At 39.6% G+C, this 14,322-nt stretch overlaps 1 protein-coding gene across 2 annotated transcripts in view; it reads right to left on the reverse strand.

Annotated features, from left to right (window-relative positions):
* Positions 1-809: 809 nt before the first annotated feature.
* MAMDC2 (MAM domain containing 2) overlaps positions 810-14,322 on the reverse strand; it is a 64,927-nt gene continuing 51,414 nt past the window's right edge. Inside the window, exons 10-14 of one of the 2 annotated variants that reach the window (XM_063321013.1) lie at positions 9,811-9,904; positions 7,999-8,151; positions 3,213-3,472; positions 2,071-2,155; positions 810-1,726 (exon numbers count right to left, since the gene is read on the reverse strand). In XM_063321013.1, the coding sequence (XP_063177083.1) occupies positions 1,665-1,726; positions 2,071-2,155; positions 3,213-3,472; positions 7,999-8,151; positions 9,811-9,904 (654 nt within the window). In that variant the 3' untranslated portion in view covers positions 810-1,664. Of the gene's footprint in view, positions 1,727-2,070; positions 2,156-3,212; positions 3,473-7,998; positions 8,152-9,810; positions 9,905-14,322 lie in introns of those variants that run through there. The other variant, XM_063321014.1, reaches the window with a different exon arrangement.

Raw genomic sequence — 14,322 nt, forward strand, 5'->3', positions numbered from 1 at the left:
TTAAAGAAAAGTCCCATCAGAAGTATTGAGAACCACCAAGCCTGATGATTTTAACCACTTCATTTTCATTTGTTTTCTGCTTAGATAATTTGATCTGAATGTTGATACCAAAGCATAAGCTTTATAGAAAAACCGTAAAACTGTACTGACTCTTAGGAAACAGTCTATTGTTTCTGGTTGCTTTCATTTTCAGAATAATAGCAAGAATGATGCATTCATAACCAGCTGCCAATGGGGACTCTAGGTAGCTAGGATAGGAAGTTAAGCTGTCAATTCCTTTTGACTTTTCTTCAGCCTCTAGGAAATAATAAACTGCTTCAATCTGTGTGGTCAAATAAACGTGTTAGTACTGAATGTATTTAATTGAGCAATCCCTTCAATTGTTTGTGTCGCCAAAATGAAAACTTACTAAAGCCGCAAGGGGCTAGATTGTCCCAGGTGCTGTTGATCCTTATAGGATGTTAGGAAAAATGTGTACTTTGTTCTGAAAGGAGCAAAGGCTATTCCCACTTTCAGGGCTCACATCTTGCAGCAACCGCTTGAATGTGGTGGCTGTTAAGAATAATTGTTGTGGCTCAATACAGCAACTTCCTGCAGTAGATCAGATTGGTTTCTGTCAGCTGTCTTAGGTGATGTGACCCACACATTTCATTCTCTTCATATTAAAAATATTGAATTCAGGCTATTATATTAGGTTCAGTTGTTTCTTGTTACATTGATAACTATAAAGTCTACAGCAGAGCAATAAGATGATTTTCAAAGTTACATTTTATTAGGAAGTTATAATAATTTCAAAACAAAACCTTACATACAAACACATATAATCTTAAAAATTAACAAGTTGTGTGAATTCAGTTTCCTATTAATATAAATGCAAGGCATCTGTGGCTGGCTAAAGTGTAAGTGCATTCTCGGTGAGTGTACAAAATGATTTATTAAAATATCCCCAAGACTTGTATGCCAGAAAACGTACGGCTTCAAAGGCTTTCATTTTGTATAGTTCAAAATGTCAGCAGCTTACACTGAATTATACTGGAACACTAAAAGTGAGTTTGTTAACACTAAAAGGACGACAAATATATTTGTTATAGTAAAATAATACAAAACCACAAAAAACTGCCAGCAGAGCATTAAAAGTTTCCCAGAGAGATTTGTCATCATGAATAATTGCACTTAACATGTTGGCTATTACTAGTAGCTAATACTATTTTCTTTATTATTTCAAAATATTTATAATTTCCTTAACAAAAATCCATTCTGTACCCAACACAAAACATTCACTGAATGCAGATTTAAGATAACACAATATTGGATTTTAATTGTGCACCTTTACTTTCCTCTTTTTACCTATATACCAGAAAGGTTTGGGGTTTTTTTAAAAAAAGGCATTAAAATGAATGATCTGTGCAAAATGGGAAGCCTTTATATAATAACTGATACCTCATGCAAAAGAGAAAAAATATATAAAAAAACAGTCTAAGAAGCCCTGAGTCAACAATTTCATTGCAAAGGCAAGGAACATGAGTGCTCTGAGTTCTTCCTATACATTGGTGCATATTCAAACCAGTCCAGTATTTTGTCAAAAGGTATTTTCAAATAGACAGTTTGTGCAGTTTCTCACATACAAATCTTCTATGCACTTCATTCCGTTCAGCAGACTGTATTCAATACTCAATTTCGTTTAAGCTGTCAGGATAGCCTGATGAGAACTGAATTTCTTCCACTTCTAGAATACAAAGAAGGGGGAAATACTGTAATTATTTGTATTTTTATCATACATAAGAATGCATAAGACAGAATGTAATTACCATGCTGGATTTAAACTGGACTGCCATACGGTTTTTAAAAAGTGTTACAGCATCTTTACTAGTCCGGATTCTGAGGATGATCTTGCATTTTATTAGAAAAAAAAAGAACGATTCTGCACTAGCCCATCAGCATGACACTAAATTCAGATCCGTTCACTGGGGATTCAAGGGAAGAAGTATCACATGTCTAATTACAAAAAGCACTGTGAATTGCTAAGTGTCTCCTAAGAGTAGTCCTATAAAAGTATGTTTCAACACTTACCCAAACAGGGTCCTGCCTGGAACAGAATATCATCAATAGCAGTGTCACTTCTCATTGACACACCACGGATTGCCTCAAAAATAATCTGTAAAGGTAAGACACAGCTTTTCATGAATCCCATAGGGGGAGGAACTAAAACAAGTAACACCCATGCAGTCTATTCAGGGATCTAGCGTGTCCTAAAAGCCTGCTTCTTGGAAACAATCTTCTACACTCCACCAGTGGACTGATTGCCCTGGTCTGAGAATTTCAGTGTGTGCTATGCCGAAGGAGGCAAATGTGTTGTTACAACTTCATAAGAAATTGATGCGTGCTATAGACCACTGATAAATTTTCTCTAGTGGTGTGGCATTTCTGTCTTGCTTTTCAGCCCAAATGTGTTGCTGTGTGTTGCCCATTTGCAAGCAAGGCTTGAGGGGAAAAAAAGGCATTACAATATTATATTGTGGTCTTACTGATAAAGCTAAACTTGTTTTTCAGTGAAAGGTTTCTTTTTTCCTAATTAATTTCCAGGCTCTTGAGGCAAAGCCATTAAAAAAACCCCACAAAACATCTTTGGTTAGCGACCAGTGCAGTTTCGTGCCCAGTGATGCTTCAGTCAATAGCAATTTCAGCTTCCTCTTTGACAGAGAAACTGAAGCAGGCTTTGTCTCTGCCAATACTGAAATGACAGTACTGTTGAAACCAAAGGCAGAGTTCTGGCTTTGCATCATCCCTTGCTTTCGGTGCCACCTCAGAAAGACTACCCTGCAAGAAGAAGCCGTTTTATCACAGCTTAGTGGTCATGTCAAATCGAGACACAGCTTTAGACAGCTGAAAGGAAAAGAAATTGCACAAGGGATCTAAATAAAAACTACCACTTCTGACAAGACATGATGGGAAAAACACATTTAAATACTTTAAAAAAATACTTTTGACTTAATGAACTATTTTCATACTTGCGACCTATTGATGTCTTTAGTAATTCCCTCCCTACCTTAATTTGTAAGAAATTACACATTACTTCAGCTTGTCAAGGTGCCCATTCAACGCTATCTACCTTTTAAGATTTTCATTTTTTTTATACAACCTAAACCTTGGATTCTAGCACATAATTCAGTTCAGCATTCCACTTTGTCTGCTTTTTGGGTTTTTTTTCTTACCTGGTAGTTTCTATCACTTTCATATTCTATCAGTCCCCTTAGCCATGAGATGCTTTGTTCCCCTGTCCTCCTCCACAAGGGAATCTCTTCTTCATCACCTTCCTTTTTCAGATAAACACTTAATAATCCAGTCCCACCTCCGTACATGTGATAGAAAAATGTCAAGCACTGTTTTCCAGACGTTCCTCTTAGTGATCTTGAAACTAGGTATGCTCTCTGTCCATAGACCATGTTGGATGCCTCTATATACATGTAGTATCCTTAAAAAGATACACAAGCAAATATTAGCAGAGTAGAATATGTTTTCTCAGCATGTTAATTACACTTAACATACTCCTTACATATAAAACTATGACTGAAACTATTTTGATGAAGATTTTTATGCCATGGACTGTTGTATTTGTGAGTTGTAGTATTTGTGATATTTTAGTAATTGTGTAGTGTAATAATGGTAACAGTTGTGAATGCTAATATAAGAACACTTAAAAAACTGTTTATATCTGATGAAATACATAGCAACTGAAAGGAATACAAAGTAAGAAAAAAAATCATAGCCGTTCTTAAACCAGGAATGCACTCTGACAGTGGCAGATTAATTGGAATTCACTGCATGTACATTTGAGGGTACCATTCAGGCAGTGGTTGGAGCTGATGCTATTAACAAAGAAAATTAATTGAAATACCTCTTTTAAATCACATAGGACATCAATAATATTTATCTTTCTGTGATCAAGATGTGAAGACACAAGTGAGGAAAACTAGACTCTCTAGCATCCATGAATGAATGAAAGATTGTCATGAACTCTGATTCTGTGGAAAAATTAGTCATTAATTGGTGGCAGGCAAATTAATCCCCCCTCTTCCCCGCCCCGCATCATTCAGTTATTTCCAACTGGAGCAAACTGAGGTGTATCAGAAGACTGAGGAGCATCCTCACGTCCAATCGGCCACATATGGCAGCTGTTCTGTGTCTTGAGATGTACGCTTCACTAGCAGGCAATGAACTCAGGTTTTGCAGCAGCTCTTCATGCTGCCCCACTGCTCCCTTTTTGTGGTGTTGGAGAAAACAAGCTGCCCTTCTGCCACCACAAGTCCTGGTGGTGAGACTTCCCTCAGGGGGAGAGAGGATTCCTAAGGATCAGTGAGGCAGGACAAAAGCTGAGAGCGGCAAGAGCAGCTGGGGGTGTCTTTCCTGGTACTCAAGAGTCCTATTATCTACACAAACCCATGCTGAAGACATCCCTTCTAACCGGGGTTGTAGTTTGATGGCGAGCAGCAGTAGAGAGGGTGAAAATGAAGATTACCTACAGCTGTAGGTCTGTAAAGAAAAGATAATTCTGTACAGTGTGTTGGAGAATTCCCGAGGCTGTTTATACCAAACCTAGTGCAAGCCATTGTGCGGATTTTGATGTTCACTGTGCTTTAAAGCTCCTTGAGTAAAAAATCAAAACCTACAGCTCATACTACAATATAATAAAATAACTTGCCTTTAGTTCTAAAGCTTGAATCATATTATAAACTTGTTGGAAACACTAGATCAGCTCTTGGTTTTGTGAATTCAAATCCACGCATTTCTCAGCACATCTCTGTGCAAAGAAAGAGATGTGTGAAATAAAGAATGAACATTGTTGTCAAAGGCCAGGCTTAAAAGATTATCTTGCTTCAGCACTTCTAAAGTCAAGCTATCAGCCTCAGATCTCAGAATATTTAGTGTTCTACATAAACTGAAAATAGGTCCAAAGTCAGTTTCTGCCTTAGAAGTGAAGAAAATTGTGCTAACAGCCCATTCCCTTTCTTGAGCAAGAAACTCTTAAATGCTGCTCCTGCTGGTTATTGGCCTTGGAAACACGAGAGCAGGGATATAGAGTATTTGAAAGAGGAAGAATAAATATATTATCTAGGGAACAATCAGGGGGGAAAAAGCATCAAACAAAGATGAATGTTGAATCCTTTTACGGAGTTTGGTTACCTACCAAAATAGCCAGTAACTTTAATGTGATGTCCTTTTGGATTATTGGATTCTTGGCGAGATGGACAGTGGGATTGAGTGCACCCTCAGCATGTTTGCTGATGACACCAAGACACCAAGCTGTGTGGCACGGTCGACACGCTGGAGGGAAGGGATGCCATCCAGAGGGACATGGACAAGCTTGAGACGTGGGTCTGTGCAAACCTCATGAAGTTCAACCAGGCCAAGCGCAAGGTCCTGCACCTGGGTCATGGTAATTGCAAGCACAGATACAGGCTGGGCGGAGAACGGATTGAGAGCAGCCCTGAGGAGAAGGATGTGGGGGTGTTGATTGATGAGAAGCTCAACATGAGCAGCAACATGTGCTCGCAGCCCAGAAAGCCAACTGCGTCCTGGGCCGCATCAAAAGAAGCGTGGCCAGCAGGTCGAGGGAGGTGATTCTGCCCCTCTGCTCTGCTCCAGTGAGACCCCACCTGGAGTACTGCGTCCAGCTCTGGGGTCCTCAGCAGAGGGAGGACATGGACCTGTTGGAACGGGTCCAGAGGAAAGCCATGAAGATGATCAGAGGTCTGGAGCACCTCTGCTATGCAGAAAGGCTGAGAGAGTTGGGGTTGTTCAGCCTGGAAAAAAGAAGGCTCCGAGGAGACCTTATAGTGGCCTTCCAGTACCTAAAGGGGGCCTACAGGAAAGCTGGGGAGGGACTCTTTATGAGGGAGTATAGCAATAGGACGAGGGCTAACAGTTTTACAGTGAAAGAAGGGAAATTTATATCGGATATTAGGAAGAAAATCTTTATGGTGGGGGTGGTGAGGCACTGGAACAGGTTGCCCAGAGAAGTTGTGGATGCCCCATCCCTGGAAGTGTTTAAGGCCAGGCTGGATGGGGCTTTGAGCAGCCTGGTCGAGTGGGAGGTGTCCCTGCCCGTGGCAGGGGGGTTGGAACTAGATGATCTTTCAGGTCCCTTCCAACCCAAACGATTCTATGATTCTATAATTATATTTTGTAAAAAAAGAAGGGTCTGCCAGACAATACAGAGATGGCCTACAGATGCCTCTCCAAGAGTTTCACCTACGTTTAAAAATAAAAATTCTTTTTTGAACTTTAAAAACCATTTGGAAAAATTCTCACTTATTTTAAAGCTGGGGATCACATGTTTAGCTCATGCAGAAGAACTGGACAGCACAGGTAACAAAGACTTACAGACAGTATGTCATCTAATTCACTCTAATGTCATCTTATTTTTGAAGAAAAGGGACAAGAATTTCAAAATTCCCTTTTGAAAATCATTCCATGGTACAAAGGTACCATTATTGGGAAAACATTCTTGATTTGTAGATAGCCTGCATTTTCCACTGAGATAACTTAGCCAATAGACCTGGTCAGAATATGGTCAGATCTGTAAGTTTCCCGTTTTTATTTCATAACACATAAGAGAAGTTTTAAGCTTTAAAACTTACTTATCTCTGAAGGCTCTTCATATTTCTACCCAGAATCAGTACTGTTTAGAATTAACAATGGAAGAACATAATTTCTTGGTGATATGAAATTTCAAGCCAAGGAGAAACATTCCCATCTGTGTTCTGAATTCGCTATGTAGGATTTTGGCCATCCAGTCCCCCACACCATGAATTTACATCTCTCTAGTCAATTTCCATACCTTGCTCAGGACGCGGCTATTACAGAAATTCTACCAGGAGATAGGAAAGGGAGATTTTGCTGAACATGCACAAAGCCATCTTTTTAGATAAAGAGATCAGAAACAAGACAAAACATTTGACATTTCATTAACTAGAAGCATTTGTTATTTTGTTAACTAGAAACAAAACCGTTTTCCAGAGTAATTTGAATTAAGCTTGCATAGAGCAAGACTTCATATGCACAGCTGAAATAACTGTCCTTGCTACTGCTTCGCATGCTTTACACTCAATCACAGTTGACAGAATAATAATAGCTTTTGGTGAGCCTTTTGAGCAGGCCAACTGCTTTTGTCATCCAGCTAAATTTTTTGACAGACTGGATAGATGGCTACTGTGAATAGGCCAACTTGTCTGCAACTGACTTTATAACTTGTTGAAAGAACGCTAACTGCTGTGAAGGAAGGCAAATCCAAAGACCTCAAAAACCTTTTCAAATCTATGTGAGCATTTAACATTCACAAGACTTAGGGCAGTTTCATCCATCACACTGAAGCCAGTAGAGTTGCTACTGAGGTCCTCTTCTGCAGGAACATGAGCAGTTCGTCATTTCCAAAAGTCACCAGGTGCTGCCCCCAGTGTGGGGGCAATTCTGATGCAGTTTTCTGTGCGCTCGCTCATGCTAATGGGGGCCCCGCTTGCCTAAATACTTCAAATTACACAAGTGAGGTTATGGAGCAGATTTTTCAATAGAAAAGGTCTGTGGGACCTCTTTTACTACCTGTATTTTCTTCTGAGTTTGAACAGAAAGGTCGTGATGCAAAAGAGCCCCCAACCGCTTGTTTGCCTTTTATTTCAGGGAATATTCAGGTAAACTAGAGGTTTGGAAGAAGGCTTTTCTGCAGGGTCTGGAGAGTCACCCTGTCCTTTTCTCTCCCAAAGGAAAGGGCTACTTTGGGACATGAAGACCAAGCTACCCACTTGGACTGCAGATAATTCAGATTAAGCATCGCATTCTCAAAACCATCCATGGGTCCCTAAGAAACATGTTTACTTCATTTGCTTAATAACTGTTCTGAACAGAGCAGTAAAAACTTCCTCCATGTTCTAGGTTATCATTTCAAAGTATTTTTGATTAACTATCAATCTCTGTTCTGAAAGTTCAGTGTGGAGCTCAACTCACCTACCCCGGTAGTGTGGTCTCCTTTTGGCCCGGTGTAAGAAGTGGGAGTTGGACCCCTCCTCCTGTGCCAACTCCCACGACCTCTCTTCTTCTGGGTAAACATGCACTCATCCTTTTCAAAAGTACACTCTCCAGGGTTGGGCAGCAATAGATCTATAAGGAGAGGACATTGTTTAAAACTGCAAGTATATTAGACGGATATATTGAGAGATTACACAAGAAATGTATTGCATTCGCTCACCTGCTTAAATCACTTATATCTACCTAGCAATAATTACAGTAGTCACAGTAGCTTCAAAATGATGTAAGAAATTTAATTTCATTTTCTTCACAGCTTTGGGGAAATCTGTGCCCTAGTCTGGCTGACTAATGTACTAATATTCTTTAAAACATCTCATACAGGTTATTATCTCATCAGAGCTCTTCTCTGCAATGGGCTCTACCAGTGTAATTTTCTCCACTACTGTGGCACCCCAAGCAGTTTAATGAGCTCCAGCATGTATTACACGCATATTAAATGAGTCTTGTCAGCGATTGGAGTTTCTGTGATCTGAAATCAAACGCCACATTTAGCTCTCTTATGTTCCCTTGGCACCAGATTCTAATACCACATACAACAGACCCCAGAGCTGCAATTACTAGAGTATTTTCATTATTTCAATTCTATTAGATGATGCAGAAGAGAGGAAGTTGACAATTCAGGTGCTCGCCAGGAAGCTTCTATCAGCTTTTCTGTTGTAACCTGAATTTGTAGTTCAGGAGTAGACACTGAGTTGCTTTCATCTTTTGGAAAGGAGGAAGCCTCGATGCCTTGCACGCTCTGGGGCACGTTTGGGGCATTTTTTTGGTGCCATCAGTGACAAGTCCCCATATGACTATATACTCAAATATCAGTTCTGCACCTTTGGTTCCTTTTCAAATTGTTTAGGAACTAAGTAAAGCAAAACAGACAACAGTCGGAAATGCTTTAGAAAAATGGCATCTTGTTTTATACATGTGACTTCTCTCTGTTCTGTAATGATCAGATGCCTAAATGCATGAAATCCAATCAAAAGAGGTCATTAAAAAGTTCTTATTACATGGGAACATAAATGGCATAGTAGATCAGCCTCATCACCATTTCAAAGGCATGGCTTTATTCCGAAGAAGAATGCGATTATAGATTGTGCCTATCTCATGAGAATGGTTTCCAAATTAGGATACAATCGTTGCATTGTCAAACCCCAAAAAGCCCCAGAAGAGGGAGTTTGGGTGAGTTCAGAGAGGTTAGCATGTTCCTGTCAGAGGGTGAAGCCTTGCTGAAAAACATTCAGTTCCTCCCACTACAGGAGGGAGAGCTGGACTCATCCGTCTTCATTAGAGAACTGCAGTTCAGATAAGGGACTGTGTCTTGGCCCTGCACAACTGTACTTCCAGACTAAAAAGAATAATGCTGTGTTTTGAAAATAGTGCTTTTGGGTCCATTCCTGGTTTCCTAAAAGCCATTTTAAAACCGCTTTCCCCTCAGTTCGACTATTGGAGAGGGTTTTTTTTAATTGTAATACCCCAAAAGGAACGTGCACCAATATACAACTGAACCAGAGTCAGTGAAGTTAATGAGCAGTTAGCTGGTACCCCTGTGAACAAAAAATTGGTCCTCGCTGTATGTATGCTACTGCAAAAATAGGATTTATGCAATACTTGTTGGAAAAAGAAAAGAAACCACAGTGGGATGAAAGCAGCTGTAGGATGGGCTTGGGAAATTAAGTTATGCAACGAACTCTGACTAAAAAAGGGTAGGAGCTGTTGGACAACAAGTATACATGGTCTTACCAGCAGCCTGGCAGCTTCCCAGGCTCAACGATACATCATCCAGTGCCACAAGTCCACAGTCCCAGAAGCTTTTACACCAGCTGACGAAGACAACCTGCAATACGTGAAGGAAGTTTCAGGTATCTAACAAAAGCTGTCGCTGTTAACAGTCTGAAATTTTAGGTTTTTTCCAAATGCACTAATAATTTTGACACTGACAGAACAGTAATGATGAACCCACTTTGTTTTGGCACATACTAATACTGCAAATGACTGAAATTTCAAATCCAGTGGGGTTTAGATGTAAGTTTTCATTCAATGGAGTGTTTTCTCACTTCTCTAGGCAAATGATGTATCTCTGTATGTTGTTTCCATCTTATTAGGAGTGTATGAGAAAACATGACTCACTGAGGCTGTTGCGGTTTTTTCCCCCACAAAAAGCAACATGAACAGTTCAAATGTCCTCAGCTATCTTATCCTTAGAACCAGGAGATTTTATCCATGGAAAAATAAATTTGAAAGAGTAATGCAGGGTGATGGCCAAAAGAAATGACTGTGGCAAAAAAACGAAGAACAACAGAGATGAGATGAAACTACTGCACAAAATGGGATTATTCAGAAATGACACAAGGACATGATATCATAGAGCAGGAGGCTGGAAATGCTAAGCATCATTCACAGCGTTCATCTGGGTTTGTGAAGATTAAGAATTGTGTCCACGATGTTTTATTTGGCTACACATTAATTCTGCAATGGAAAATACAAGCCACTCATGAGATGACAAAACAAAATGTAAGGAAACTAGAAGATTCCCAGCTGCCCTTCTCCCTAAGTTGACACAGATCTGTTTGAATTACAGAAGACACAGTAAGGTTTATTTTGTGAAAATACTGCTGGCAGACTTCTTTGCCTAACTACTGCAAACCATCTGTCTGACCATTGGGGTTATGACCATAATTTGGGAGGAGCTTTTCAAAACAATTCCTTTGTGATGAGGTCTGAACAAGGGACTGGAGGCGGGTGAGTGTCACCTCTAACAGCTTAATATTCTGGAACAACTGTAAACACTTCAGTTACATATTTGAGGTTAAATGCTGATTGACAGTTTCATGTGGATACAAAAAGGTTGTTAAAAGTCATTCATGCATTATTTAATATATCCTGTTTTAACAGGCTCGGTAACACCTGAAGTATGGTCATTATACTGAATTTTGCTAGATTGCTTTGCTTTGTAGTATTTATTTACCCATCTGCTTATAAAACAGCCTGGGACATAACTGCACTTTAACCTTTGAAGCACGTATGGGTTATGCTGTCCAGGACAGAGCAATTTTAAAAACATTTTCCATTCGGTGCTACTAATCCTGAAAGTAATGATTATTTGTCTTGTAAACTGTTATAGGTGGGGACACGAGGAGTGCCCCTGCACAACATGCACAACTGCTCGGTGTATAGTGTCCTAAAACTGGCCTTTTTTCTTTCTTTTTTTTTCTTTTTTTTTTTTTTCTCCTGTAGAGCTGCTCTCTTAGCTTTAAGGTTTAACACATCAGAAATTGTAAGTTCATTCTCAAGAAGCAGGCATAATCTACTAAAAAATAGTAGCACCTCTTGGAATAAAGAATACAATAAATACTGACGTTGGGTGGACGTCATTCACCAGACTTTTAATGAATGCGTTCTGGTGAACATTTGTAATAAACTAAAGACATATTATAGTCCTAAACCCAAGAATCTTCAGAAAACCACACATGAAAGGGTGAGGTCAGTCCTCATTTGTGAAACAACATTTCCACACTGTGGAATCATGTTGTAAGTGATGTTTTCCTATTGACATCATTGGGAGCAGGATCAAGTTCTTTATGATTAAATTGCAATAACTTGTTCCATACAAGGTATGTAATTACCCAGTGGATCCTGCAGAAAGCCCTCCATTTCAAAAGCCCCGCAACAATAACTGTTGGTCTCTCACAGGCCATTGAACCAGTAGCCTTTGTACAATCAAAGGACTGATCTGTTTCAGAGACACTTGTAAACTTCTTCAGCTTTGTCATCTGTCGCTTTAGCGTTACTAATTCCCCACTTGCTTTTTGTGGTGTTGAATGACATGCTGCCACGAGCAGACTTCATAATTGCAGAGGGGTGGGGGAGCTTGTGCGTGGGAATGTGGAGTTTCCAGTATTAGCTGTAGCAAAGGTACTGAAATTGTTCAGTGTCCCCTCAGCTTATTTTGTTGTTATGTTCTTGATTTAGTTTTAAGCAATGGGGTAGAACATATTTTTATTCACAGGCCAAATGTATTCACTCTTCTTTTGTCCTAAATGTCCTTTTTTGTCATAAAGGGACATCTCTGACTATTTGAACTTTACCTACCAAAATTGTATCAATTTGAATTTACTCAGCTACTCATTTTCACCCTAGGTCAGATCTCGGAATCCTTTCTACAGTCTTGATAGGATTAATCCCATGATGCTTTACATTTGTACTTGTTTTGAATGAAAATATTTCCTAGGTTAATTCTTCCAAAATAAATTTTTATTAAGTTATCTCATGCCTTGGAGAAGAGAATAGGGGGATCTTTGTGCTCAGCTCACGCTTTCTTCATAGAACATGACAGAGGAACAACATACTAATTGTTTCAAACTAGGTAACAAATCTTCCTGGACTTGCATGCTATCTTGGAAGCTAAATTAAAAACATTATCAAATGCAGGCTGTTGTTGCCTGTGTTACTGAAAAATAAAACATATTTCCCTCTCATGTCTCTTTTTGTTCCAATAACAGGACACAGCCAGGATACTGGTTTCCTTACAAATCATTGCCCCGATTTCTGGAAGCTGCTTTGATTTATTTTCCAGTGCTTAATCAATGTTTCTGTTCTGCAGCCTCAAAGTATCAATAATCAGTTCTTAGCATTTATCCTGGATTATATCAGTAATGAGCAACGCCAGATGAGAACAGCTGGTAGAGCAGGCAGGGTTTCACTTCTCCCATGACACGTTGTTGGGTTGTGCTGCCGACACTGAGTGAGGCAGAAGGGACTTCTCATCCTTAGCGCTCTGCATCTCCACAAGTGGATGTGAGTTGAAATGTATGCGTATGAAGTTTACCTGCTTTTGGAGGAGAGGAAAGAGCAGGACATGCAGCAGGGTACCTCCATCAAGAAGTGTAAGGAAGGACTCGTGGGGAAGCTGGTAAAAGGAGGTTTGGAGGGAGCTGGACTGAGAACATGAGGAGAGAAGATGCCCCCGGATCCCTATGGGGATCCTTTCCTACTTGTTTATGCCCAAAAATATATCTTTTGCTCAATTAGAGAGCGAGACCAGCCAAACAAAAGAAAAACTGACAGCAGCCAAATCTGGTGACTTAAAAGCAAGCTATGCCTCTGCAGCAAATTAATTCTCCTGATTCCATCCTAGTGTATATTCCTAGGTTTAAACTACATCCTGTATATCAGTGTAGATACAAAACTCAGGCTGTCACTTAGACACATATTTAGGTTCAATTTCTTAAAGGAGAAAGGCAGGTACAGTGGAGTCTGAGGTGGGTTTTTGACAGAAGCAACTGTTGTAATTTCCATACAGTGACATAAAACTCAGTATTACGAAATCCAAAAATAATTCAAGCACTAGAAACAAAAGTGTGACATGACACAAAGAAGCAGTCAAGATGTTTCACAAAACAGAGAACCTGACTTTCCAGCCAGTTACATTAGTACAGGAACGTATAAGTGTGTAAGCCAGGGACCCATCACTGGCACAGGGAATAGAAGAACCATTCTGATCGTCCCAGGGCTGTTAGGTACAAACATTATTGGGTTAGCCCAAATTACTTTTAACTAGTTTAATTAAACAAGATTTTAAATGGCTTGTTTTTCTTTGGCTTAAACAGTCAGAAACTCATTTTTCAAGAATGCAAGTAAGCTATTAAGCCAAAATTAGAATGTCTGCAAGCTTCTATCATTTAAAATAAATTGATTTAAAATGGCACTCGCCAGGCAAGTTCAATTTCTTGCTATGTAAATACAATGAGCTTCTGAGGTAAAAATAATGGATTATGAAAGCCTCTACATAAATAATTGGATAACATTGGTAATAAGCTCGTGACGTTTGAACAAATATTTTTGAAAACCCTTCCTGACCAAGGGCAAATGGGTTGCAGAAACAAACAATGGAAGAGAAACATAAAGCTAACAGAACAACCCAGGGCCACAGGCTGTTAATGCTACATATATTCACTGGACTGCACTGTCTAGTAGTGAACACTGCCTGCACAGAAATGTACATGGGACACTGATATCCTCAGCTGTCCCCCAGGGCCCTCCTAGACTTCCAGAAATCTGTGATTATGGCTCTATCCTCTTTTGGTGAAACAGTCTCCTTGTCCCTTTTTATAAGAGGGAAAGGTTCTTGCCTTTAGGCAGAGGAGTCTTGACAGATGATGTGGCATCATAATATCATAATATTAAGTACTCAGAACAAAAATTGAGCAAAAAAAAAGGAAATGTCAGTTAAGTATCCCAGATACCAAAATATCT

Source organism: Chroicocephalus ridibundus, chromosome Z (genome assembly GCF_963924245.1).
Source record: "Chroicocephalus ridibundus chromosome Z, bChrRid1.1, whole genome shotgun sequence".
NCBI lineage: Eukaryota > Metazoa > Chordata > Aves > Charadriiformes > Laridae > Chroicocephalus > Chroicocephalus ridibundus.